The sequence below is a fragment of the Excalfactoria chinensis genome, chromosome 1, assembly GCF_039878825.1.
Source record: "Excalfactoria chinensis isolate bCotChi1 chromosome 1, bCotChi1.hap2, whole genome shotgun sequence".
Taxonomy (NCBI): Eukaryota; Metazoa; Chordata; class Aves; order Galliformes; family Phasianidae; genus Excalfactoria; species Excalfactoria chinensis.
The window spans coordinates 79,893,499-79,920,029 of record NC_092825.1 but is presented as its reverse complement, the minus strand read 5'-3'; the positions used below and the strand labels follow the sequence as shown (position 1 = coordinate 79,920,029).

General features: G+C 42.4%; 1 protein-coding gene across 1 annotated transcript; it reads left to right on the top strand.

The window, feature by feature from the left end:
* The first annotated feature begins 3,633 nt into the window (after positions 1–3,633).
* Positions 3,634–17,891, top strand: TBX19 (T-box transcription factor 19). Its single transcript, XM_072347412.1, has 9 exons — positions 3,634–3,721; positions 3,918–4,144; positions 9,555–9,819; positions 11,677–11,811; positions 12,626–12,687; positions 13,623–13,684; positions 14,009–14,197; positions 14,853–14,985; positions 16,844–17,891. The coding sequence occupies exons 2-9, from the start codon at positions 3,948–3,950 to the stop codon at positions 17,079–17,081; spliced, it is 1,281 nt and encodes a 426-aa protein (XP_072203513.1). The 5' UTR covers positions 3,634–3,721; positions 3,918–3,947; the 3' UTR covers positions 17,082–17,891.
* Positions 17,892–26,531: the final 8,640 nt, after the last annotated feature.

Sequence of the window (26,531 nt, the reverse complement as noted above, 5' to 3'; positions counted from 1 at the left end):
CTTTTGAGAGAAGCAAGTATCTCAGCCATGTATAATTATTATTGGTATCACAGAACATCACGAGCTGGAAGGGACCCATGGGGATTGTTAAGTTCAGCTCCTGGCCCCATACAGTACCATCCAAAATCCAAACCAGAACAAAATGCAAACTGTGCCCACAGCCCTGTGCAGCCTGTTCCATGCCCACCACACTGTGGTGCAGGCCCTGTCCCTAACACCCACTGCCCCTCCCCTGACACAGCTCCATGCTGTTCCCTCCGGCCTTGTTGCTGTCGCACCTTCCCTTCCAGATCCTTCACCATCCTCATAGTCCCCTTTTGCATTCTCTAATGGTTTTATGCCCTTCTTATCTTGTGGTGCCCCAAACTGTATGCATTATTACTTTTTTTTTCTGTAATACATTTATGTGTATCACCAATCTGACTAGATGAGGACTTTTTTGTGTGTAAGAAAGAAGAAAAATTGCTCTGAAAAGCTTCCCGTGCTTTCTGAGCTGATGTTGATCATAAAAGCAGACAGGGAGGTGCTACTTGAGCAGGCAGACTGAATAACTGCTTAAAACGTACCTGGCTGAAGTTATTGAAACTGTCCTCTCCACCACCCCGGCATTAATGAAAAGGCTAATCTTCTCTAAGTCTCTTCTAACCCAGCAATCTCTTAAGGGGCTGGATCCGTGATTAAAAACAGAGGGAAAGCAGCTGTCTTTTTATCCTCTCGTAATTATTCCTTGGTCGTCAATCGGTGTTGATTTCCTGGGAGTGTCATGGTGATAGAGGTTACGTTTCCCTGTGTTGTTGGGACTAAATGTTCAGGGGCGCTGAGTTGTTTGAGTGCTCCACTGAGAGCTCTGGGGATGGAAAGTGTGAGTCTTGTTCTCTGTGATTGCATCGCATCATGAAGGTTTGGCTTATTTTGGAAACATGCACCTAAAGGCCAAAAAACAGCTATCCAGTGTCAAGGCAAGGAGGGGCCTCTTTAATTACCTTTTCTCTATTCTTTTTTCTTCCGCTGTATCTCACCAGCTGGTGGTAGGAACGGGTTTTAGGATTATTTTAATTAGGAAGTCAAAACCAGCGCGCTCGCTTTTTACTTCTGGAACTTGGTGAATAAATTTCAGTGTTTCAGGTTTGTTCTGTCCCTGCTGTTTCCAGATCTTGTCGCCACAACTAGAAATACAAGTCACTGAATTCTTATTGGTAAGTCCTGCACACAACTAGAGGTGTCTCTAAGTGTTGTACTTGCACTTGTGACTAGAAGGGGTTAGCTCTGGGTGGCTGTGAGCCACAAGATGGCCGCTTCCTGGTCAGTAGCACCCGGCTCTCTCCCTGGGGTTTCAGAAGAAGTTTTCAATGTTGCATGTTTGGTACGAACACTTCCTACTTCCTGAGACATCCAAACCCATCTACTTGTTTAACTGCACAGCTACAGATGGCAAGTGCAAGAGGACGAATTCACGCTGTGTCCTACTTTCAGTGGCAGTGACTGTCAGTCACCTTGTTACTCTATTACTTGGTAAGTCCAGTTACCTTTTACTTAAAATTTCAAGTATGAGAAGGCTTCCAGCTAAGAAAGAACCCATCTGATACCTGAGAATGGGTTATTCTTTGTGTCCCAGGAGTATCTAGTGATGTTAATCCATTTGTGTCTCATTTTCAGCATCTGCAGACTTGGAAAAATTCATCTCTTGAGAAGGTAGGAAGGAGAAGGGATGGTTGGGAAGTATTCAAGTTTGTTGTTTAGGTGAACAAAGGAGACATTTAAAATGTAAAGCGTGTCTCCTCAAAATGGCCAATTATTTGTAGGAAGGATTCCCACCCATAGTATTTTCTAGAAATCAAAAGTCAACAATAAGCAATCAACTCTATGAATCTATCGCTTTGGTTTCTCTCCTGTAGATCCTCCTCATGGCAACAGTCTGTATGTAACGCAGAGGCAGTGTATGATGTGATGGAGACCAGTGCATGAGGTGAGATTCATATAGGTCTGGATGTGTATTTTTGAGTAAACTCTGGTCTGGTTATATCAGGCTGATGGCTTCTCTGGCATGCATGCAAATTTGTTATTTCTTTGGCTAATTCTGGGCTATAAAGTTACATCGGTGGTGAGATGTGCCTTGTGAATGTACTGTGACATGCATCACCAATTGCCCTTAGAGCCCAAAGGAGCTGAAATACCTTCCCCATGCTCAAAACCAGCAATTGGCCTATGCCCATTAGCCAACAACAGGTAACTACACTTCTTGGAAAATACTGAGATTGCATATAGCTTGAGCCATGGTAACAAAGTTGTACATTAAAACTGTGTGGAAATGAAGTATTTTAAGAGGTGTTTTTCTTTCTGTGAGAAAATTTTCGATGATCAGGCACCTTAAGTGGTAATTGAAAGCAACCAAGTGTAACTTACTTTTGGCATCTCTGCATTTTATTGTTGCGGAGGATGCAAGTTTTAATACGGTACTACAAAGAAAATGCCTTTGTGTCTCTCCCGCAGCCACAAATAACTGTTAAAATCCATTCTTATTGGTTAAAAACCCAAAAACTTCCTAGCATACAATAACAATGGAGCTCTGATTCATTCACATTTTGTAATATAATGAAAGCAAACAAGTATTTTGTGGTCTCTTATGTGTTTGCTATGCCATTTGATCTCGTGTAGCATGTGCAGGGAGAAATGATAGAGCTCCTCTCTGCTTTCTGAGCATTTGTAAAGGAAAGCCCAGACACTGATCTATTCAGTGTTACATCACGTTATCTGATAAGCAATTATTTTTCCAGATGCCAAGCAGCACACTTCAAAGTACCTAAATATCCTATAGGTTTTAATATACATTCTTCGTTTGCTTAACAATGAAAGGAGGCAACTAGAAGCTCTGGCTGTTGCCAGTGGGGGCGATGATACCTCTTGGGTGTGGTATTCACATAACTTAACCTTCACTCAACCCTTTAGCATGGAACTGGACCCAGTTTTCTCAGATCCCTGTCTCACTGCTGAAGTTGATGGATTTCTTGGTTAAAACAGTGGCTTCTTTTACAACTGTCCTTCATGGAAAGTATACGCAGTTCGAAGAGACTTGCCAGATAAGGTCTCAGGCTGAGAGGAGAGGGAATTCTGGTTTTAGGAACAATGAGGGAGCTTTTGGATGAAGAGATCTTGCATAGGTCAGCAGTGCCAGGCCTCAAGAGAGTTATGCCCATACCCAGCCTCAGAAGTGTGGGATCTGTCCCTAGAAATGCAACCAGAGGGGAGTTAAGGAACTTATAAGGTGCTGCAGGAGTTTTGTGAATGAAGCTGGGGACCAAGGGATGGACAAAGCAGACATCAACAGTGGAGTGTAGGGGTGCTACTTTTTCCTTTTACTATCTAACATATTAATTTAGGAACTTGGAGGATGTTGAGTGATGAAGTTAGTGTGTTTATCCAGCATGCTGGGTGAAAATAAGACTATCTTCTTCTATCTTTAAGACTATCTTCTCTGTTTAACTGTCTTGACTGTTTCTAGCTCCTTCAGCTAGAGTCCGCATCAGCGGGAATGCAATTTCCATGCATTGTTTCAGTCTGGAAATGAAATAATTTTCATTAATGGAAACCTGGTTCTCAAGCAGAACAATTAGACCCACTTCAGGTTGAAAAAAGATAAAAGCATGCTAATTTGGATGGAGGACTCTTCTTTCAAGGCAGCCAATTGAGTCATCAGCCTGCCACCCACCTGACCGTCTGACAGGTAATTAGGAGATAGTCCTTTTTTTGTGTGTGGAGTGTGTGCATAAACCTGCACGCGCTGGTGTCACTGCCCGTTGGGACTTCCAGAGGAAAGGGCTAGTCAGTGGCAAAAGAGCGAGGAGGGCACCTTTCTCAGGGCTGTGCCCAACAATCTGACTTGCTTCTTGATTTAGCTTCCGATTTCTGTCTTTTAACAGCCACCCGAAGTTTCTGGCTGTAAAGTCGTCATGGCAGACCTGGGTTGCAAAAAGCCCAGTGATTGCACTGTCTCCAGGCTGCTCAGCGTCGTGGAGAGCGAACTCCGAGCAGGGAGAGACAAAGGTGACCCCACTGAGAAGCAGCTCCAGGTTGTTTTAGAGGATGCAACCCTCTGGCAGAGATTCAGAGAAGTCACCAACGAGATGATTGTGACCAAAAATGGCAGGTGAGTGATCTGTGTAGCACTGTGGGCTAAGGGTGGGTGACAGCCGGGGGTGTGAAAATGTCCAGGTGAGTGCAGGTGTGAAGGAGGTATAATAGTAAGTAGTGTGCGTCTAGGTTAGAGAGAACTGCAGTGAGCATGTAGCAGTCTGGACCCCTAAAAGCAAAGTAGGGACAGAATGGGGTGTCCGTGTTCCTTTCTGCAAAACCATTTGTGTCACGCTTTATTCTTGCTTGTGAAACATGCTGGAGAAATACACTGACAAATAGGGAACTTTCACCAAGGAGTGGACAGTATCGCTCAAAATTTTCTGGATTGCTTCTTGTGCTACCAGTCAATAACGTTTATCACTGCATCCCTACCTGTAGATCTCAAAGGACTGTACAGAAGCAGACCAGTGCTGTTATCCCCCTGTTGCTGTTCTTGTTTCTCAGGCTTTGGAGATTAACAGTTTGCACGCACAATGTGTACTAGAAAGGGATACAATCCAGCTGTGCTCTGTGGCTTGTGTGTGTAGTCCAGATCTGTGTGGTCCCACAACTGTATCACTCTGTAATTGTTGCTGGTGTACACAGTAACCACTGTTACCATTCCGCTGTGTACACAGTAACCACTGTAGAATGCTGGCTGACATGCGGAGCTTTAAAAAGATAACATTGGGATGTAAGGGGATCACGTATCTTACTATTTTCTGAGAGCAAAAACCTGGAGAGAAGAATGTTAATTCTGAGTTGGATACTGGCTTGAAGGGAGGCTCTCCAGAGAGGCTCTGCACTGAACTGGGAAGGCAACAGAGGATACTAGAGGAACTAGAGGAAAGTTTTCCTGTACAGTAGTACTGAGGTTTTTACTTTACTCTTGCTACCTCTGCCACCCCCTCCTATCCCTCCCTCCATGCATGTTTCTTTCACAAGGAAGATCTGCACGGGAGAGCAGGATTAAGAGACAAGAGAAAAGATTTACTCACATGGTGTGAGTTCCATCAGTTCTGCCGAGATTTTGGTTGAACAGAACTTGCAGACGAGATTGCTATTGCCTGTAGCCTGACGAGGGACATAGATGAAAGCAATTAGAAGGGGAAAAATCTTGTCTGTTAGCTCAGCAAGGTTCTTCTGCTAAGAGAACAGTTCTGCTCCCAAAATATCACTGCTCGTTGCCACTCTGATTCCTAGGAACCTATAAGGATAGATGCTGTCTTCTGTTGTTCTTCTATTCACCAAGAAGCTGCTTTTGCTTGATTTGAATGCTTATAGTTGCTTTTAGGCTAAAGCAAACTTCGGAGTGGATTTTCACTTAACATAAGGTAGATTCAAACCGATTCCTTATCAGCACAAGTAACCAAGATGAGAATAAATTTGCACCAAACGAATGAGGTGGATTCAAAGGATCGTGCCTCACCAGCAGGTTGTGGGTTATTTTATTTTCAGTTTCTTTCCCTGCTGCTAATGTCTGTTGTGATGGCAGGCGATGCTCTTTCTCTCTAAAATGTCCAGGTGAGTGCAAGTACAGAAGATTTTTATGCTGCTGCTGAGAAGAAAAATCCCTCATTATTTGAATAGGCAGTGTTACATTTTATTTGTGGAAGCTTATTTATTTTACTTCATTCTAACTTAGCGCTGTCCTAATCAGCTTGCTCTTATTTTGCCAAAAGCCATTGCCAGTGGGGGCAGGTTTGTGTTCTTTCTATCTGATCAAACTGTAGCAGTCTCAAACTGAATTCTTTTTAAGAGTATTTTAGCAATCTGCATGAACCCTTGTAATGAAGTTCCTGTAGCATTAGTGACTACAAAAATAAAGGGCTCTCTTTCACTTTTGAAAGTGTTTTCCCTTAACAAACACACGGGCACAATGAAAAAATGGAATAGACAGCGACTGCTGCAAAACCCTCTGAACGACTCCATGCTTTTCAAAAGGAGACAAACTTGGGACAGTTTCCTGTGAGTCCTGAACTTTTTTTTTCAGGCTCAGAATTCTTCAGTGACAGTCTTTAAAGGGAAAAACATTGACCTAATTCTGCTGCTGCTGCTTACAGCAATAGAACCAACTCGGGCATTCTTCTTGAAGGATATGTGAGCACTTTCAAAAACTGTTTTCCGAGATTAACAGGAAAAGCCAGTTTGAACTTGGGTGTCTGAGAATGAAGGAGGGTTTTGCTAACAGTATTTCTGCACAAATTCAGAAATTAAACTGAAACTCGATGTGGGAATGTTATCAGAGAATGAAAGGCTGTCTGATACGGTCCTCAAATGTAAGATTCTAGTATGCACGCTTCTATCTGCTGTGTTTGAGTCATCCCTAATTCATAGCGAGGATCCCAAAATGTTCTGAACCACCTTCACTGTTAATACATAGAAACTTCTCCATAGCTGCACTGTGCTTCATTATATGAATCGCCCACCACAGCAAAACAAGCAGGTACAAGGGAAGATGGATGTGTTTTTAACAGGACAGATACCAGTAAAATTGAACTGTGTACTGTATCACAAGATGTATCTCAAAGGGTGCAGATGATGTGCTGAGAATCAGTCTCCTGTTTTACTCAGATTTATCATATTCTATTGGCATTTCAACATTTACACAACCCGTTTGCTCACTGAGCAAGTTTTCTTCTAGTGTTGATACCATTTCAGCTATGCGGTATTCCGAAACATCCACATTACTGTGTGGAGGCAGGGAAGGTGCACTATTCCTCTTTATATGTGGGGAGAATCAGTACTGGGTCAATGCAGAGAGACATGGAGAGGGATGTGGGGAAAGGCTTAAATGCTAAAGCAGCTTTACTCGCTACTACGCATGCAGATTTGATACCGAACATCTTCCCACACGAGCTTTGTACCGTGAAGTAATTGTAGCAGATCTTCTCTAAATAAATGTAAAAGACTGAAATACTCCACTATTGCAGTAGCAGAGGTCACATGTGCACCTACCTGATCATTGGGATAAAGTCTGACTGAAACAAATTTGTTTCGGACTTTCATTTGCAATGCTACAGCATGCAGTTTGAACAGTAAAGCCATTTGTCTGCTCAGCAAGTGAGGTGGTAGGTATTCCATCATTAATGCCTGTACAATCAAAGCATGCTGATCCAAATGAGGTAGGGATTGTGTGTACAGCAGAGATTAATACAGGAAAACGCTGTAACTTGTGTGGTACAGGAGGTTAGAGTTGATGCTGACTCTGCTCTCTTGGGGATAAACTAAAGCCTCTCCAGTAGGAAGGCAGAGAATTTTGCATTGTGTGCAGAAGAACTAACAAATCATTCTGAGAAATCTGGCAAAACCAAATTGTTTGAGGATGTTTTCCCCTCTGTTTCAATTTCAGCTAAATATGTAAGCCTGTTACTTTGAAGGTGGGCTGCAGGTAACCTGGCTGTGCAGGGAGCAGCACATACACAAATTTAGTCATGTTCCTGTTTGAAAGGAGGGGGAGCCTGGTCAGAAAGACATGTTAAATGTAGTGGATAGATTCTTGGCTAAATTTCTACTTAGAAAGATCATGGTTCAACATATCTGTCTCAAGTGTTGCATTGGCACTGAGTCACCAAGTACTCATACTAAATGGAAACTTTCTCAGAGTGAGTGTGCAGAAGGTGCTGAATGTATGTCTAGAAAGGTAAGAAGTGAGTAGCATGTCCTAAAAGGCAAAGGGGATGGTCAGCAGTCTGCAGGTGGAGCCTGCAGGGGCCTTTTGGTGTCACTGGAGAGGGAGTGAATTTTCAATTCCCTTCTTGTGTATTTTGAACATCTTGCACTGCGACCGAACCAAGCCTAGAGAGCTACCATGACCATGGACCTCAGGCAGTGGCTGAGACGTAACTAATCTTTCTATATCTAGAGAAAAGAAGCTTGAAGATTTAATGTCGTGTGCATAAAAATGTGGCAAATAGTTGGTTTCCAGAAGTCGGTGTGGATGTCTCCGGGGCCAGAAGGGCTCCTGATTATATATGAACAGTAGGAGGTGACATATAGCACCTACAGTAATTTTCCATGTAATGATGTGTATGATGCCACAACCTAAGAAACGTAATGAGTAAGGTATCTTTGATGGGAAATGTCTGTTCTGCTACGTTTCCCAGTCCCTGAAACTGAGAGAGCCCTACTAATTCCTTTGCCATAGACTTGTTCAGGCACTGAGATGCCAATTCAAAGCTGTAATCACAGGTATTGGAAAAGAAAGAAAACTGACAAAAGTCTGGCTGTGAAATGCTGCAAATCTCCTTTACAAAGGAAGGCATAATAAATAGAAGGGAGTTAAGAAAAAGGGGCATTGGAATCAAAGACAAAGATGCTTCAAAGTGTTTTCCCAAGACTAAATGAAGACAGTATTTCAGTTTTATATGCACAAGGTGGTGGGAAGTCTGGATGATCCACGTTCAGAGCTCTTAGTATGGACAGCATTGCATCTAAGGTAGAGCTATAAGTGGAAGAATGTGATCAAACTGATGAGGACGAGGAATATGGAAGGACGGGAGCAGATGACTGGAAGAACTGCCAAGTGCGGGTTGGAAAGCAAGGACCAGACTTCTCAAACTGGAAATGTTCATACTGACTGACGGTGGAACAGTATGAGAATACTTCTTTTAAAAAAGGGAGAAAACTACAGTAAAAGGCATGTTACTAAATATTAAGTCATGCTTACTAACCGTGATAAAGGAAATAAATAATTTTACACAAGGTAAATGAAGCCAAATTATTAGTGCGCTTGAGTATTGCTACCTGGAAACTATTACTTAAGTGACAGATTCTGGGGTTTAGCAGATAAACCAAAGGAAATGAATCAGAGGAAAGTGAATCATTTAGCTCACAGAGACCATGGAGCCATCTCTTCCAAAGAAGGAAGAAAAATCTTTGTATATTGTGATGCTTATCTGCCTGGGATTATGTCCTAAAGGCTGGAAATGGCAAGGTGATTTTAGAGGATATATGCAGAGTGAGACAAAGTAGAACCTGGCCGCTGGACAATGTTCTGGAGGAGAATAAAAGCATCAAATTGCAATTTATTGCGGGATTCTGTAATGAATGCAGTTAATCTGTGGTTCAGCTTCACGTTTTCTACCATCTTTGAGTCTGTTCAATCATGCCTTCTTGTCTCAGACCTAAGGATGTATTTAGCATGTCCATATCCAACAGATGCTGCTGACACTGTGCAGAGTTGGTAAATAAAACACGTTCACAAAACTAGATCAAGACCTCCTGAGTGCCCTGCTTCAGCAGCAACATATTGTTCCAAAATTGTAAAAATAAAAAGAAAGATTAAACTTCAGGAGACTTTTCTTTAGCTGTACAGGGAGAGATGGGGAGGGAGGATGTTTTTTAGCTTGACCTAATCTGTGGGTTGCTGGCCACAAACTCACTAAGACGAGGCTTTCAAAACCAGTTTCTAATGGTATCTTCGCTTTTTGTTTCTTGAACAGGCGGATGTTCCCTGTTTTGAAGATCAGCGTATCAGGCTTGGACCCAAATGCCATGTATTCTTTCCTGTTAGACTTTGCCCCGACTGATGGCCACCGCTGGAAGTATGTCAATGGAGAATGGGTGCCAGCTGGGAAACCAGAGCCGCCAAACCACAGCTGTGTCTACATCCACCCAGATTCTCCCAACTTTGGGGCCCACTGGATGAAAGCTGCCATCTCCTTCAGCAAAGTCAAACTTACCAACAAGCTCAATGGGAGCGGGCAGGTATGGGTATGGCCTGATGTTTCCCCATACACCTCTTGGCTTCGATTGCAAGCACCTACCAATCAAGAAATATCAAGGGTGCATTTATGTAATTATAGAGGCCCTTACAGTCCTCTTCACCCACAGATGCCAATTATTCTCTGGAGGCCACATGTAAACAGGAATAAACAGGCCTTAATTGGCGCTTTCAGATTTTAATGGACTTCTTGATGTTAAGAGAAACAGAGTGCTGTGGTTTACTTAATCATCAGGGGGCTTTTGAGAGTTGGTCTTGTGTGCTGTGGTGGTTGTTTTTTTTTCTTTTACATAGGACTTCAGAGAAGGGGGAAAGAATGGTCACGGGTATTAGGTTTTTGTTGTGCTCCCCCATGTTGTTTGGTGTAAGTGGAATGTTGGCAGGAGTCAGATAGCAGAATAAAAGGCTGCTCCTAAATGAAATAATTACTATGTCTGCTTCTGCATCATGATAATTATCAATATTCTATTGAATCAGCTTTGGCCTTTGGAAAGAAACCACATGTACCAGAAATAAGTGACTTTCTCTTTGAACCCCTTAAAAATGCAAACGGGAAAATTAGTTTTGCTTCGTGTTTTGTTTTTGATGATGCATCTAAAGATAAAATATTGCACAAGACCTTTTGTTTGCTTGTTTTTGCACAAAACTCCCACATGGGATGATACTTGTCAGCCCAGAATTTATTTTTTTCACATAAATTTTGTATGTTCTCTACCCATTATTTCAATTTGGTTTGTGAGGTACCTTCGTAAGCCTAGTGACTTAATTAGGTAGGAAATTATCTCAGTTTTTAGAGGCTGAAGAACAGAAAGATGACCTGACTTTTCATAAAGTAACACGTAGAATTGGCACGCGGGACTTGGTGTGTAGCATAGAACAAGATCTGAAATTGCAAATTGTAATCCTGCATCCAGGACCTTAGAAAAGTTAAAAACCCAAATGTATGCACTATAGAAAGAGAGGGACAGGAACAACTTAAAGACAACTTGGAAGGTCTAAGAAACCTTGAGGGGAAAGACAGGAGAACAAGATCTGCATATATGGGCAAAGGAAGAAGGAGGAAGTAGAAAGGAAAGGTGGAAAAGCTAAAGGAGAGACAATCCAAAGAAAAGTTGACTAAATGGCAAACAATTGAAGCTCTCCTTGTTTTAAGTTTTGGCAGCAGTGTTAAGGTAAACCACGCCTCCGCTGTGTTTCAGCTTCCCCTTTTGTGGTGTCATTAGGAAGTATTAGCAGAAAGCACTGTTAGTCAGCTATTGGCTCCTGTTCTGCCTATATACATGCACATAGCACATTCCAAAATACACTCTTTTCTTAATTTTACATATATTTTGTTGCATTAGAGATAATTAAGTAATTGAAACAGGCTTCCTGAGGGAGGTATTCTGTAGAATTACCATTACGCATAGCTTTAAATGTTAGAGTAGAAACATTTGCCAAGGCTTGTTTAGGTAAATCTTGCCCAGAAAGATGAGAGATGACTACCCTAGCTCTATCCTGGCCTTGTTTCCTGTGTTGATAATTCTGACTCTTTCAGATAGCAGAAGCAGGACAGAGATTGCCCTTTAACTGCCTGAACAACTTTGAGTGCAGTGGAAGCCCAGTGGTATGAAAGCCATGGCTACTAACACATATGCTGCTTTATCAAAATCTTTAAATCCAAGCCCACTCTGTTCAGTTCTGTGGTTTGCTAGGACTTAGGAAGGCACCTGCCCTTCTGCTTTCAATAACAATAAACTGGAGAGCGTTAATCTGGTCTATTATAGTGCAAGAATGAAAAAAAAACAGCTGTGCGACAGATACAGAGTGTCACTGAGGTCTTTCTGTTATGTTTTCTGCAGATAATGTTGAACTCACTGCATAAATATGAGCCCCAAGTACACATAGTTCGTGTAGGAGGTCCCCACCGGATGGTGATGAACTGTTCCTTCCCTGAGACTCAGTTCATAGCTGTGACTGCCTACCAAAATGAAGAGGTAGGCAGATGCCACTCTGTGCTCTTGAATATCATTGATGAGACATATTAGAAGCCTATTAACTACAAGATCAGTGTGAATAGACCGGTTCTTTCCTCATTTCGCCACTAGTTGCATGCAGTGTAATGCTCCATCCAGTCTAATACTGTCTTTTTTCTGTAGTTGAAAACTATTCAGTCCAGGGTCTGGCTCTGCAGTACTAAGCCAGATTTAGCCTCATATTTTACCACTGCTTATTACAGATTGGTCCATCTGTCCTGGCATCCCAATCTCTTACTGTAAAAAAGAAAAACACACAAAAGAAAACCCTACAGTCAGATCAAATATCTTTCTATAACAATGACCAATGAGTTTAATGATAATCTTAGCTCTTCCCTCTCCTTGAAATGCATACAATTCTGGAAAGGCATATCATTCTAAAGGAAAATTATTTTCCAACCCTAAAGTTGGAATTGAGGGATAATTTGGATTGTGACAATTGTTTGCTCATATGCCATATCTCCTGGCTTTTGTATTTGATTTGTATTTGGTTCTCTTCTCAGTTCTCTCAAGAGGGTTCACAGTCCCACAGGGTTTATCACACTAGACGACACCATTAAGTTGCCCCTTTTTGTGTGCTGCTTGTGGCACTGATCAGTACACAGCACCATACAACAGCAGATCTCCCTCCAGCCACTCCTGGAAAACGATACATGGGGATATATTTTGTTTATCTAACCACGGCAGTTTCACTTAGTTTACTCTGGAAGATGTTGTTTCAACTCTTTATTCCAAGTTGCCTTCACTAACATGCCTTGTTTTCTGTAAACTCAAGATAACAGCTCTCAAAATCAAGTATAATCCCTTTGCCAAAGCCTTCCTGGATGCAAAAGAAAGGTGAGTTGATCTTTTTCAGCTCTAGTAGTATTTGGTTGCTGGTATGGTTTAAAACTGTGATATCGCCACGGAGAAAAAAACAAATAATACGTAACTTAATCTTCTTTCTACCATCTTAAATCTAGAGTCACCCCACTGAAAATAGTGGGGAGGCTCTATGTAATTGTCACCATGAGATGTCCTAACGTGGGTGAGTATTCTCTTCAAGGTGGAAGGACACATGAAATGAGATGGTGTGAGTTTTCCCAGTAATGTTATACACCTCATATGGGCACTACATTGTACTTACACTCCAGTGAATACTGTAATTCATTAGGTAGGGGAAAATAAATGCTGTGTATTTCTAAAAACACCATATTGGTAACATAGATATATTGCTGTTACTGAACCTGTGTGATAGTCTATGCTGTGTTTATTAAAAGTAACATGTCGGTGCTCATTTTGGTAGAGATACTTCTGCTATCAGAAACGAACTGTGGCTTAATTATTTTACAGAGATTCGCTGCATCTGTACTAGTGCAGTAAGGAACCCAAATGATAAATTCCCATTGCTAATAAATTTTGTCCAGATCTGCTACGTCTTCTAATGTGATGTTTCCCACGTGCCTGCAGGAGAATCACTATTCCTTTTCTTTCCTCTCTTGGAGCTGCTGTGTCTCAATTCTTGGTTGCAGAGAGCAAATGCTACCTTTATCTCATGTCCCTAAGCAGGAGGCAGTGCCTTGCTTTAGACTGAGTGGGATGCAGGAAGTCCCAGGTGTCCCACAAGTAGACATAGCATTTCAGACTCAGGATGCTGTGAAACATTATTGCTTCCTTTATGACAGAGTGCAGAGAAGTCTTTTTGTTTTTGTGCATGGATAGGATTCAGTTTTTAAAATGTCTTTACTAATTTTGCAGTAAGAAGTTTTCCCACTAGCTGTTTTCTCTTTCAGAAACCATCCCAAGGATGCGCCAGAAACAGTGACTGAAGGTCAACATATGACATACTCTCACTGTAAGGATTTTGTTCGTGTGAGCTGGAGATATTGTTGTGCGATACCTTAGATGCTGGGAAGCTGGGATCTACTTAACTTTATTCTTTGACATTAGTGACATTTTCTCTTTGTGTGTTTTTAGGTCTTGTTTTTAGTAGTGGGATTTTTTGGTTGGCTTTTTTTCTTTTGGTTGGTTGTTTTCTGCTTGTCCTTTGCTCCATGAGGCAGTATTTTGACATTGGTTTGATATTTCCGAGGCTCATCTGGTCTGCAAGAATCCTGACTACTTTATTGAACTGCAGTGTTTTAGTGCAATAATAGTTTTCTTCTCTTTCTCCTCGAAGTGGGTGGCTGGTTGATTTCCAACCCAGACACAATGTGTGCATCAGGAAGCTCTAATTACCAGTGCACTGCACCTTTACCTTTGCCAGCTCCTCACACTCCCCACGGATGTGAGCGATATTCAGCACTGCGAGGGCATCGGGCTGCTCCATACCCACCTTCCTATATGCAAAGAAATCATTCACCTACAGGTACAACTGCTTTGCTTCCAGGAAACAGTCACCCTGACTGACCTTTGCTTTAGTAACCCTAAGCAGTAAGACAATTGAGAGCTGAAACTAGGGAAGAGCAGGGTGAGAGTCTGTGACAATCTAAGTTGAACACTGAATGCATGAGGTGCGGTTAAGGCAACAAAAGAAGTGGAACAGAATTGTTCAGAGCACTGTAAGTGCTAATTGTAAATAAGAGTGAATGATCCTGCTTAAAGTCCTTCTCCCAGTTATATGGAAGTCTCAGAGCATTGCAGGCCCTTTTTAGTGGTGTGCCACAAAACAGTTGCTCTTTCAAGTTCGAGCAGTCCTTATGAGGGTGGCAGATGTTGATTTGAGGTGAGGGCTTTTTGGTATTGCCAGGAGATCTTTCATGTCCTACCTGCTCTCAAAATCTGGGGTTGGAGATACAGAAACTGGTTCTACTTTGATCATATGAAATTGACCAGAAACAGGAGTAATAATAAAGTAATCTGTTTGCTAGCTATAATTTAGCAAAGCATCCTGCTTAACTGAAAGCTCAACCTATACAGGAACGTGTACCAAAACACTACCAGTCATATGGCAGTCATCATTAATAAAAAGATTCTTGGATAAATGCACGTCATGAGGATTTGTTCTTTTTTTCCCTTCACAGTGAATTTTTTGGAGAGCTCCAGCAATAATCTTCAGGTATTCTCAGGACACGACAGCTGGACTTTGCCATCTTCTCCACATGCTAATTTGCTCTCAGTGCCACACACCAAGGGAGCTGCCAGCCCAGGGCCCAGGTAAGGTTACAGAAAGGCTGCTGGTATTAGGAGCACCGAGTCTAGTAGGACTGCCATAAGGCTCCATTTGTGCCTGACTTCTTAACCAATTCCCACCTCCATTACATACACAGTCTTCCTTAGGTGAGGCACCACCTCAATTTTGCAAGTGTAAAGTGGAGATACTGTTTAACTGAAGGACTTTTCTGACAGCAAAGTTTGCCCATGCTACATGAATGTGAAATACTACAGAAACAGCACTTACTAGTATGTGTGCACACTTGCTAAGTCTCCAGTATTTTATCTAGTAAACAATATCCCAGATAAAAACGTACTCCAGAGGTTTCAAAAAATAAATCGTACAGATGTCAGCTTGCCTCTGTCATTTTAGCATTTTATTTATTTTTTTAATCTCTTTATATTAAATTTACAACATGTGGAATTATTTAATCATAACTGGGCTCTATAGAAATGATTGGGTTTGTTAGTGACTTCAGGAATAAAATGGGTGTTGTGTTGTCTTTTGTTTACTGCTGAAAGATGTAATGAAGGCTCGATTTTAGGAAGAAATACAAGTGAGATTTAGTGTAGGAATGAGAATTAGGATGTCTAATCTGACCATAGTACCCTAACTCTAACAACTCATTGCTAAATCATGTCTCTGAGCACCACATCCAAATGGTTTTTAAACACATCCAGGCATGGTGACTCAACCACCTCCCTGGGGAGCCTATTCCAGTGCTTAACAACCCTTTCTTTAAAGAAGTTCTTCCTGATATCCAGCTTAAACTTACGCTGGCACATCTTGAGGCCATTTCTATTCATCCTGTCACCAGTGAGAAGAGACCAACCCCACTCTCACTGCAAGCACCTTTCAAGTATTTCAAGAGAGCAATAAGGCCAGTGTTTCACTCAACAGAGCATATGCCCATCCAAACCATGGGCAGACAGCTTCCCTGTGAGGATGTTGTAGGGGACAGTGTAAAAGGCTTTAAACGCTTTACATTCCACCATGGTCTCCGGCTCCTCTGCTTCCTCTTATGCTTCAGAGTATAGAAAGTGGCTGTATTCCTGGTGTGATGCTACGGTTTCTCTTTAACTCCTCAATCCCGTGCAGCACATGCTGGAACAACAGTGATGTTGCCACACTACAAAGAGAAAGAGAAGCTTCCCAGATCTCTCATTCTTCACGTCTGCTCACATCAAATAACCCAAATGAAAAATAGTCTTTTACTGGCTGATATGGATGAATGGGAGAAGTCTCTGCACCTGTTCATATTAGGACTGTGCCTGCCCTGGTAATTCACACTTTGTTTCATGCTTTAATCAGCATCTGGATTTTAAAACATGTCCCAGTACCCATCTTAACATTTCTGGACAGATCCTTCTGACAGGCTGATTACCTTCTGCCCAGATGAAATCAATGGGAGCTTTATTTTTCCCTAGCACTTTTGAAAGCCAGGATCTTGAAACTCAGGCATCTGCAGTCAGTGAGAATTTTCAAGCCAAATTATTTTTCTTTCCATGTTCCTCACTATTCTCTTGCATGAAATGAGGTTTTTGCTCTACCACAGGGGTATAACAAAGGCTAACTCATGGTGCATTATAGAAGTACTGGTAATAGGGCAGTAATCAGTTCTAGGATTGGCTGGAACTGAAACATCACATGTATTTGCATGTTTCACTCCATGCCTATCTTCAAGGCCACCAAGTATAATGGCTGTTCATGTTTTTCACATAAGATCTAGTGCTGATCTAGTTCAGCAGCTTGATTGGGTTGCCTCCTTTTGAGCAGATTAACGCACTTGACCATAGAAGTAAGTCTTGATGCAGGTTCTGAAACAGTCATTCAGTTTGTACTGCTTTTTCTTTTTTCCAGCCATTACCCTTGTCTGTGGTCAGTGAGCAACAGTGCTGTAAGTGTCGCCAACCCAGGAAGTGAGGTGAACAGCAACACTTCAAGCATGTTTCTAAGGGGTAATGTACCCTTACCTACTGCATCTTCATCCGTCCAAATCCCTCTGCAGGCAACTGCGTCTGGCAGCATGGAAACACAAGGGGAAGCCCCTCTCATCAGACTAGCCGACTCTGCGTGGACATCTTCACACTCCTTTTAACAGACAGGCAACTCGAAAGGAAAGCTCAGCCAAACAAGAGAGACATCAATGGCAAAGAATCCCCAGGAACTGAGCTTAGAACAGGGATGCGTATGCAGAATGCTCCCCATCAAGCATCACTTTCCACAACGTATCTCTTGTGTGCCAGAGAAACCAAAATGCATAATGCAACGGAGGGAAATAGTAGGGGAACTGGGAACTGGCTTATTACTGTAACCTACCTGCGTTACTGAGGATGATATCCAGAAAGAATCTTTATAGTTGGCCTTGCTCCTTCCTCACATCAAAATGATCAGAGATATGGGATTGCCTGAAGCAGACATGGCAGCTGAAGATTTGCACGTCATTTTAGAAGGGTCCTTTCTGAAACCGAAAGCCAAGTCCATGGAAATTGTGGACAAGTTTGCAACCGTTGATTTGAAGGGCTGCTTTAAAGGCTTTCTGAGTTTGTTACATGAAGGTTTCCTGAAACTAAGCTCTTTAGGAGAGTTGAGATTATTATTATTGACACCCTGATGCAGCTTGAATATGATATTCTCTGTCCCTTTCCTTATTTCAGCTCCTGTGTGCTCTTTCCATGTTACAGGGATAAAGGACAATGCTCAGGCTGAGAAAGCAGCTGCACTGTAGGAGCAGGCGAAGGGCATCTGGTTTAGAATTTATAGTCTGATGTTAAATGAAAAGTTCTCATGTTTTCTGCATGTGTTATTTTTGAGAGGATGGAAGGAAAAGAATTCTAGAAAATAATTCAGCTTACATTTCCACTTTGCTTCAGGCACAGAGTACTAATAAAATATGAATCAATGGCGTATTGTGGTTTCAGTGCATTTCCAAGGTGTAACTGTGCAAACCAGTCCATTTTACCTACTAGCCTTTGAGAGAATCTAAATTAGCTCCACCAGAAGAACGTTGTCAGGAGTTTTCTATTGCTCTGCCAATTACTGGCCATATGATCTTAAGCATGACATTCCATGTCTGTGTGCCTGTTTTCCCTCTCACTTTTTGTTTGTTTGCGTGTTGAAAAACTTTCAGGTTGTAGCTTTTCCTTTCCTGTGAGAGAGTACAGCATCTATCACAGCAGAAGTCTGATCATGCCAGCAATATCCAACTACCAATAGTATAAAGCAAATAATAACATGCACCCTTGGATATTCCTTGTTTACTTCCTCAGTGATGCCCCATTCACTGTTTTCATACACAGAGGCCTTGCTTAAGGACTTGCTTTGCACTAAGAAATGAAGTGAGCAGCAGTAAAACATAATTCATATTAACATAATGTGAATTACAAGCCATACTCCTGCCTCATACTCCATACTGATGTACATTTTCCTGTCTGAGTCTCTGTTGCAGAAACCCCATGCAGTGTCAGACGCCATGTGTGAAGATGGTGGGTTTTCTCACATTCTTAGGCCCGAAGCATCCCCTTAAGGCGCTTTCAGTGCTATACAGTTTCATGACATTCCCATCTGGATTTTTAGGTTTACTACAGGCAAGGCACTGTACTAGGCGTGCTTAAGATGCTGTTAGTTTTAGTAATATGTGCTGTTCTTAGCTGAAACAAAGTCATGAAGTTGTTTCAGACACACATATCTGCTGAAAGAGGCACTGCTCAAACAGGAGCTAACAGCAGGTGAAAAGCTCTGCAGCCTACTATCAATCTAATTGTTGACACTTCTAATTTAAATCTTCCTTCCCAAATTCTATCAAAACTCAGCCACAAATTTCTCAGTATTTTCTTTCTCCGCCTTGCAGCCAGAAATGTCAGTAGGTGTTTCTCTCACCAATAGCTCTGTTTTGCAGATAAGGCTGATTAATTAACGTACACTACCCTCTTCTGGATGCCTGGATCCCTGCAGCAGGTGCTGAGTCTGCATAAACTATAGATGCTAAAAAAAAAGGCAAGCGATGACTTTTCTGTGTGCCAGGACTTGCTATGCTTCCTTCACAGTTAATGAGTTGGATAATTGCTTAGTTTTCCCTTGAACTGCATTACAATAACAGATAAATGATCATAAGAAGTTAGTTATGCAAACGGGAATTTTATTTCATAAATAAACAACCTGGGAGAAAATCCAATTAGCCTTCATGATAGCCCTGCAGGACTGAGAGGGCTGATAAAGGATCGTAATGATCAGGCAGAAGAATCAGTTTCCTTATCACTGTAAAAACAGCCATGACTCGTGTCACAGGAGGCAGAAAGTTCAGACATCTCAGGAGCAAACTAAGTTTTTGTCATTGCAGAGTCTGGTTTAGCCTGAGGAAAGACATGGCAAGATAAAAACAGCCCAATGCCTCAAAACATTACTGCTTTGATAAAGGCTTTGTGAACTGGGCTCTGGCACGCCTTGCCTTCTTATGAGCAGCAGGCACATGGGGGATAGCTTTTGCCACATGTCAACAAGGAAGAAATGCCACTGTAAATTTGCAGGCCTCATTTCTCCAGCACAGCACCATTTCCTGCATGCAGCCGCCGGCTGGGGTGCTCGTGGCACTCACCTCCCTGGGGAAGAAGGCCCCTTAAATATAAACCACCCCCCTCATGGCACACCGCCATTTTGGATCAGATGGACTTCTGCTCCTATCAGAAGCACAGATGAACAATCTCTGACATCTTTCTTCTCTACCTGATGACTGAAAGTGCAGAAAGAGAAGGAACAGCTCCCTGTTTTTATATATTTTGACAGATGCTTCTTTGTGGTCTCTTGTGAGCAGACACCTGTGGCACTGAGGCAGGCCATGACCTTCTGCCTGCTGGGGTGCCGCCATTTTAGGCAGGCAACATGGCAGGTGAGAGTGGCTGCAGCTCCTCGGGTAACATGCATTTTAAGCCTATAAGGAAGGCTGGTTATTTGTGATGCAGGTGGGCTAGCAATCTATGTGGCCTCAACCCAAAAAGCCACACGTGGGACCCCTCCTGTGCCTCACCCTCTCCTTGCAAAATCTCCATCCTTCCCTCTCGTCCAGTAGGAAGCCCCCGGGCCTCACCTTGTGCTCCTGCCCATATCCCAACAGAAGGGCAATGCAGCTTCCAATTTTTCAGTCTACTACTGTGGAGTTTTTAGGGAACGTCCCTGTCCTCACTGACAGGCAGAAGATCAAACAGCACACATGTACCAACAACTGAAGTCTCCAGCTCAAATGCTTCTTGGTGATCCAGCCCTAGGCCCCCATCCATCAGCAGAGGCTCATTCCTCCACCACCAGCAGAGACCAAGCAGCAGGTAAGCTCCTCAGAAGGCATTTTCTTGACTTTCCTTTCTTCATTTCCTCATTGTGCCCTGTTCCCCCTTCAGTGGGCTGCAAAACCTCCCCTCCACAGGAGCTCATGTCACTCACAGTTCAGCCGGTCTGCTCACTTTCTCCTTCAACGACTGAGGTATTTTCAGTTTCTCTTGTTTAGGGGGTTTCGTAGACCTTTTTACTTTTTCCACCATTTTTTTTCTCTGCAGTTTTCTGACATGGTATTAGGAACATCCTTACCTATGTGCTAGGTTACAGGTACCAGGGATTGAGTTATGTAAACAAAGACCAGGGAGGGCAGTCATGAGAGAGAAAGAAGCTGGCATCTTAATTCAGCATGTGTTATTTAACACCCTTGAGGGGAGTGCAAATGATCATCAAGAGCTCAGGTTTACAAGTTTTCAGGCATTTGGGAGACTGTTCAGCCAGGATGTTATGCCTGCTGTGGAGATGCTTTAGGATGACTGCTCATTTTTTCCCTGTGCATACTACTGTAACAACAAAAAAGGCATTTTGTGAAGGCTGGGTGTTTGACTAGGCACATGGCAAACAAGCGGGGAAGAAACCCTCTGCAATTTGGCACAGTTCAGCCTGATTCATAGTGAACAGCACAAATGAAAATGACACAAACTGGCTCCCAAAACACTTCCCAGTCAAAGCCACATCTGACTGTAGATTGCTTTTGCAAATGCAAAGCTCAGAAGTGCCTTCTACACTCTTCTGGGACATTGTCTCAAAACCTAAAGCAGAAGGGTGCTCTGTGCTGAAATCTTCACTATGACTTCCACCCATCCATGCCTTTTCCTGTCAAAAAAGATGGTTCATAAAAGGCATACCGTATGACATGCTCTGCCTCAGTTCTTGCCTTGATCTTTTTTGCCTTTCAAGGTGTTTTTTTAGTCAGATTGTGCATACTTTCCTCCAGGAGAACAGTTGTAAATTGCAGGTTAAATATATTTTGCTTTATTAATGTCTATTTTCTCCTTGCTTTCCTCTTCCACTCCTGGTGTGCACTCTCCACAATACTGCAATGGTCCCTGAGATCTGGACTTGATGTTTTGGCATCCTGCAATTCAGAAGTATCCAAAGCTTTGTGTTCAAAACAAATTTGAACTACTTTTGCAAACATGAGTCATTGTTTGAGTCTGAAACACAATACATCATGCACCCTGCAACTTACTACTGCTTTAGTATGTAGTGGAAATACTAAGTCACAGCTTGAAGCAGTGATTGAGCACCTGGTAGGAAGGCAGGACCAACCCAGGGGAGCTCAGGTGCAAGCAATCCACCTGGCTGACCAGAAAATGTGGAGCCAGGATCCACCCCCTTCCCAGATCTCATTTAGGGTTTGGCAGCGGAAGCAAGGGTATCTTGTTGGAGGTCACTGTGCACCCTGAGGCCCTTTAAGGGTAAGTGGATTTTTTCATTTGTTCGTGTGCATACAGCTGCTGTATTTGTGTACATCCTTACTTGCTGTAGCCTAGGACTTTGCTACTATGCTGCCATTGCTGTGCTTTCCATTGTGTTAGAGGATTCAATCTATAACTGGAGGTGTTGCACGTGTTCCTAGAAGATAGCAGTTTTCCAAACACCAGGTCAGTTGACACTGTCCTAGTAGTATAAAAAAAGCTTTGTCATATTCTCTGAATCTGAGAAGGCAGCTTGGTAGCATCCAGGAGGCTAGGCTTAGCTGCCAGTATTTCCATTATTGCCTGGTCTTTGGATCTGTTCTGTCAAGAAATGTCAATTCTCTGTGCCTTTGTTGGCTGGAATGTGGCAAATGCAGAAATGGGGAAAGAAAAGCTGGTGAGGAAGCTAAACTTTATTTATAAATATAACAAACTTTATAAACTCAGAAAAAAAAATGATATTTTGTAATGTAGCAAAACATTTGTACTAGTTTAAGCTTAAGTGCTATTTTTTATCTGTGTTGAGGATGGATTCTGGGCTTTTGGTTCAGCTCGCAGCTGTGGTTTTGTCCTAGAGCCAGATCTGAATACTTGTCCTTGGGTAAATCATGCAGCACTTCTGGGTTCTGTGTTTCTGTTTGTCTGCTGCTAAACTAAGTACTAACAACTGAGGATATTTAACCATATTTATATTTTAACTATGTAGTATGTAGCACAAAGTCATGTTCTCTATGCAGGAGATTCAGTTGAGGCTATTTGAAAGCACGTGCATCAGTGGAAGTATTTTGAAGGAAGTCAGAAATACAGGTAGAAAGGATCCTTTTGTGTAGCTCGCTTTCTTTTAATAGTTAAGTAAGTACATGCATTAAAATTAATCCTGCTAGATAAAACACTCTAATTTCACCTATGGTGAATAGCACCACTGTTTTCACCTATGATGTGTCACAGTCCACTAAGCCTGAAGCAACAATAAATAACAATCCCTACCACAGAGATGTCAGCGCTTACTGAATGATTTGAAAATCTCCTATTGGGGATGTTACTGAAGCATGAAGTATGAGTGATTTTATGCTAAGTTGAAGGACACGCTCAGTTTTTAAATGAGGAATTGGCAGAGAAAGAGCAATATATGCCAGGGTATTAATTATCTGAAGGAAGTTCTTTGAGTTTTTATAGCTGTTCTTTGGAATTTAACATAAATGGCTCACAGGCTCATAGATCAAGTGCCTGTGTGTTGTGTTGTTGTTTTTCTTGGCTCAAGGACCATTATGTTGGATTGGACATCCCCTGTAAGTGGGCATTTTGCTTTTTTCTTAAATCTCTGTAGCATATCTACAGAGATCTGAGGCAGAAATTCCTCCTCCTGCTGTGTGTATGTACAGCACCAATAAAATGAAGCTGTCCCAGTGGGGTCTTCTGGCACGCTATTATTCATAACAATTACAGAGCTTTGAGTATTTATACGTTTATCTCCAGTCTGTAGTACTGTGGTTCTCATACTCACAGACCTCCAAGATGGAAGCAGTCCTTTTAAGTGACTTGCAGTGCCGGACAATGCCACCGAAAATCTTTAAAAATGCTTCAGAAATCTGAATGTGCTATGCTGCACCTTTGGAGTGACGTGGATGTAAAGCTGTCTTGTCTTTCCAGGTTGCTCTGAGAAAAATCAGGAGAACTCCTACATAGATCACCTTGTGGTTACTTTTGTTCTTAGTTTGAAACTCAGGCCGTGCTCAGAGCTGCTGGGAGGGCTGGGCCAGGTTTGGGGGCTCTGCAGATTGCACAAGAGCCCCAGATGCTAGGAGCACAATCAGTGACTTGTGTTATTGCTGTTCCCACTCTTAGCAAAGGAATGAAGAACTGAATCTTCCAGGCGTTTGCTGGCTGCTATAATTATATCCTGTACTCTATATTCCAGCATCTATGTTGCTTTTCAGAGACGCAAAACCCACAAAATATAAAAATGTAACTTCCTGATGATTACATATTAACAAAGGCCCTTATTTAAATCAAAACTGTGTACTGTAACCCTTGGTTTTGTCGGTTTTGTATTAAGAAACTTCCCCTTGCCTTTGGGCCCAAGGGATGCATTTAAGATGAGCCTGGGTGTTCTGTCTCAGTTTGGAATATATTCAGGGATGCAGCTGCCCCAGCTCTATTCCTGGGTTGTTTAGCTTTCCTGGAGCTGGGTTATCTTCCGGCCTAGTGCTCTCTGGGCTGTTGCTGGGACCTATTGGCATTATGGCTCTGCAAACACTAGAGAGCAGCACTGGCATTGCTGCCCCTCAAATTTGTAGCAATCTAATCTCCATGGCCATTTATGTGGTCCTCTCTGAAGAATGGGGAGCTTTGGCAGTGCAGTCTTATTACTGTCCAAACTGGCTTCAAGTGTGTGGGGATTAATCTCAGTTATGGGTATTGCGTTAACATTCAGACATATGACACTAAATGTATCCCTGATGGCAGGGCATTGGTTGAAGTTCATATTTGTGCTGTACACATAGTTAGAACTTTGGAGAGAGGGAGAGGGTGATCCCTAAGAAAGAGCTATTTTACTGTCCTCCTCTGCATTTGGAAGAAGAGAAGTTATTCCTCACCGTAGTAGCCTCTCTTGGGTGTTGCTAGGTGCCTGGGGGGGTGGGGGAGAAGTGAGGATAAGTCCATCTAATGTTTAACCTCTTCTGAGATGTGTCTTGTTTGCCCTGTCTGCTTATGCTTTGAACTCTCCTGAATCAGGGCACTCTCCCTGTGCTTTTGCTGCAGTTCTTAATTGTGTTTTAGGGGAAAAAAGGGCTTTTAGTCACAAATGCAATGATAAATAGCTGTTTTGGCTTAAAATTGCATATGCTGGTAATACAATAAATTAGCTGTATATGCATGGAAAGAGGTGAGTGTTCTCATGCCTGGCATTCATTGTTGCTGCTGTTATGAAATGTCAGGGCTTTTTGTTGTCTGTTTTTATTCAGGTAATGCTCATCTTCACTCATAGTTTTAAATATTTTTGGAATGGTCCAAACATTGCTTGAAATGTTCGGAATGATGCTTAAATGCCAGTAGTTCAACTTACCCTGTATTTCAAAACAGAAGGTTTAATAATGAATAAAAATTGATTGTGAGGGTTCGGAACTCCTACAGTTGAGAAGTCTACTGTCATTTCCAGCCAGTCTTGTCACTTGCTTTCTGCCTTAATTTTGATACATAACATATATATATATATGAGGGTGGAGGGTATGGGAAAGAAAAAACACCTAAACAAATATTAGGTCTGAAAGCTGCTTTTGTTTCTATGTGCCCAGGCATGACAGCTATGCCTTTAGTTTTTGGATGCTGTAACTCCGAATTTCTTTTGCTCTGTCCTCTGCTCGTGCTTGGGAAGGATAGTGGCTGGCTAAGACATAATCAGAGCAGAGCTGTGGCAGTTCTAACAAAGTGGAAAGAGAGTGAGAGCAGATGTAACATAAGCATATGAGTGAATGGTGAGACTGAGGCAAGGTCCTGAAGGCAGCTATTTTGTCTTTTGCTGTTCTGGTGCCAAACCCCTTCCTTTGGGCCAGGTGACTTCATAATGGCTGACAGCATAGCTCAGTGTGCTGGCAGCACTGCTTGGACAAAAGCATGGCACCCTTGGCCTTCTCTTGTCCCTTCTGTGTGGGCACTCCTCCCAGAGGCTTGGTGCAGTCAGGCTTTAAGTCCCATACACACATAGATGGTTGGGGTAGGAGCAGTGCTTGCTGCACAAACCAAGCAGACCTGTGAGCAGGTCCAGCAGAAAGACTGTGCAAGGCAGGGTTGCATGGTTGTAGGGTTATGTTTTTCCTTCTTCTTCCTGCATGCCTAAGTATGTGAGAGACAGCTTGCTAGCTTGTTCACTAGCGCAGAAGTGCAGGAAAGTGCTTATTCTGCTCTTGGGCAGATCCTGTTCTAGCAGAGAGTTGAGCTGATTGCTGGTATTCAGGCACCAGAAAACTGAGTTATCTCAGGGCAGATTTTTAGTGCCTGTGAAATTCCAGCATGCCAGTGGAATGGGTTTTACCAGCTGAGCATTTCCTTTTCAAACCCAATCAGTTTTAGCCCTGGGATAAGCTCTGTGTGTGTATCTGCGGGTAATCTGGGTTTGTAACCCTTCCCATGACAGCAGCTCGCAGTCAGGAAGCTGGTCATATTCTGTATCTGCTGTGTCTGAATGTCCTCAGGTCCTTGCTGTCCCTGATACAAAAGATCCTCTCTGCACAATAAATAACCAGATGAAAAAAATAAATCAATTTCTCTAACATATGTTGGTCAATTGAGCAAATTTTGCCCTGAAAAGTCAAATCACCGGAAGGGACACATTGCTGTTGATATACTCTGTCAGCATGCAATAAAATGCTTTGTCCAGATTTATTTATGTCTTTGGTTTGGATTGCTTAGAGCAGGGCTTTTTGATTTTGCTTTTATAGCAAGAAGTCTACTTTCTGGAGTCCTTTAAATGCTTTCAATAATTTTTCTGTTAGAAAGGTTGACAAAAACGGGGAGTGTGGGAGCGGAAGGGACCTCCAGGTACATGTTCGCTGCCCTGACATTGGAAAGAAAACCTCGTGTGTTTCATAAGTCGATCAGTATTTTATTGGCATATTAATTGAGGCTTTGTTTCCAGTAGCCCATTGAGAAGGCTAAAGTTTATTTCCAGCCCAAATGCATTTATAGTCAATTTATAAGGATCTGTTCTTGGGCTGGCATTTCCCCTTAGCTGAAATTGCTCATCTCTTCTATCATCATTTGCTGTTTCTGGGGTTGGTTTTTATCTTCGTGCTTTTTTTCCC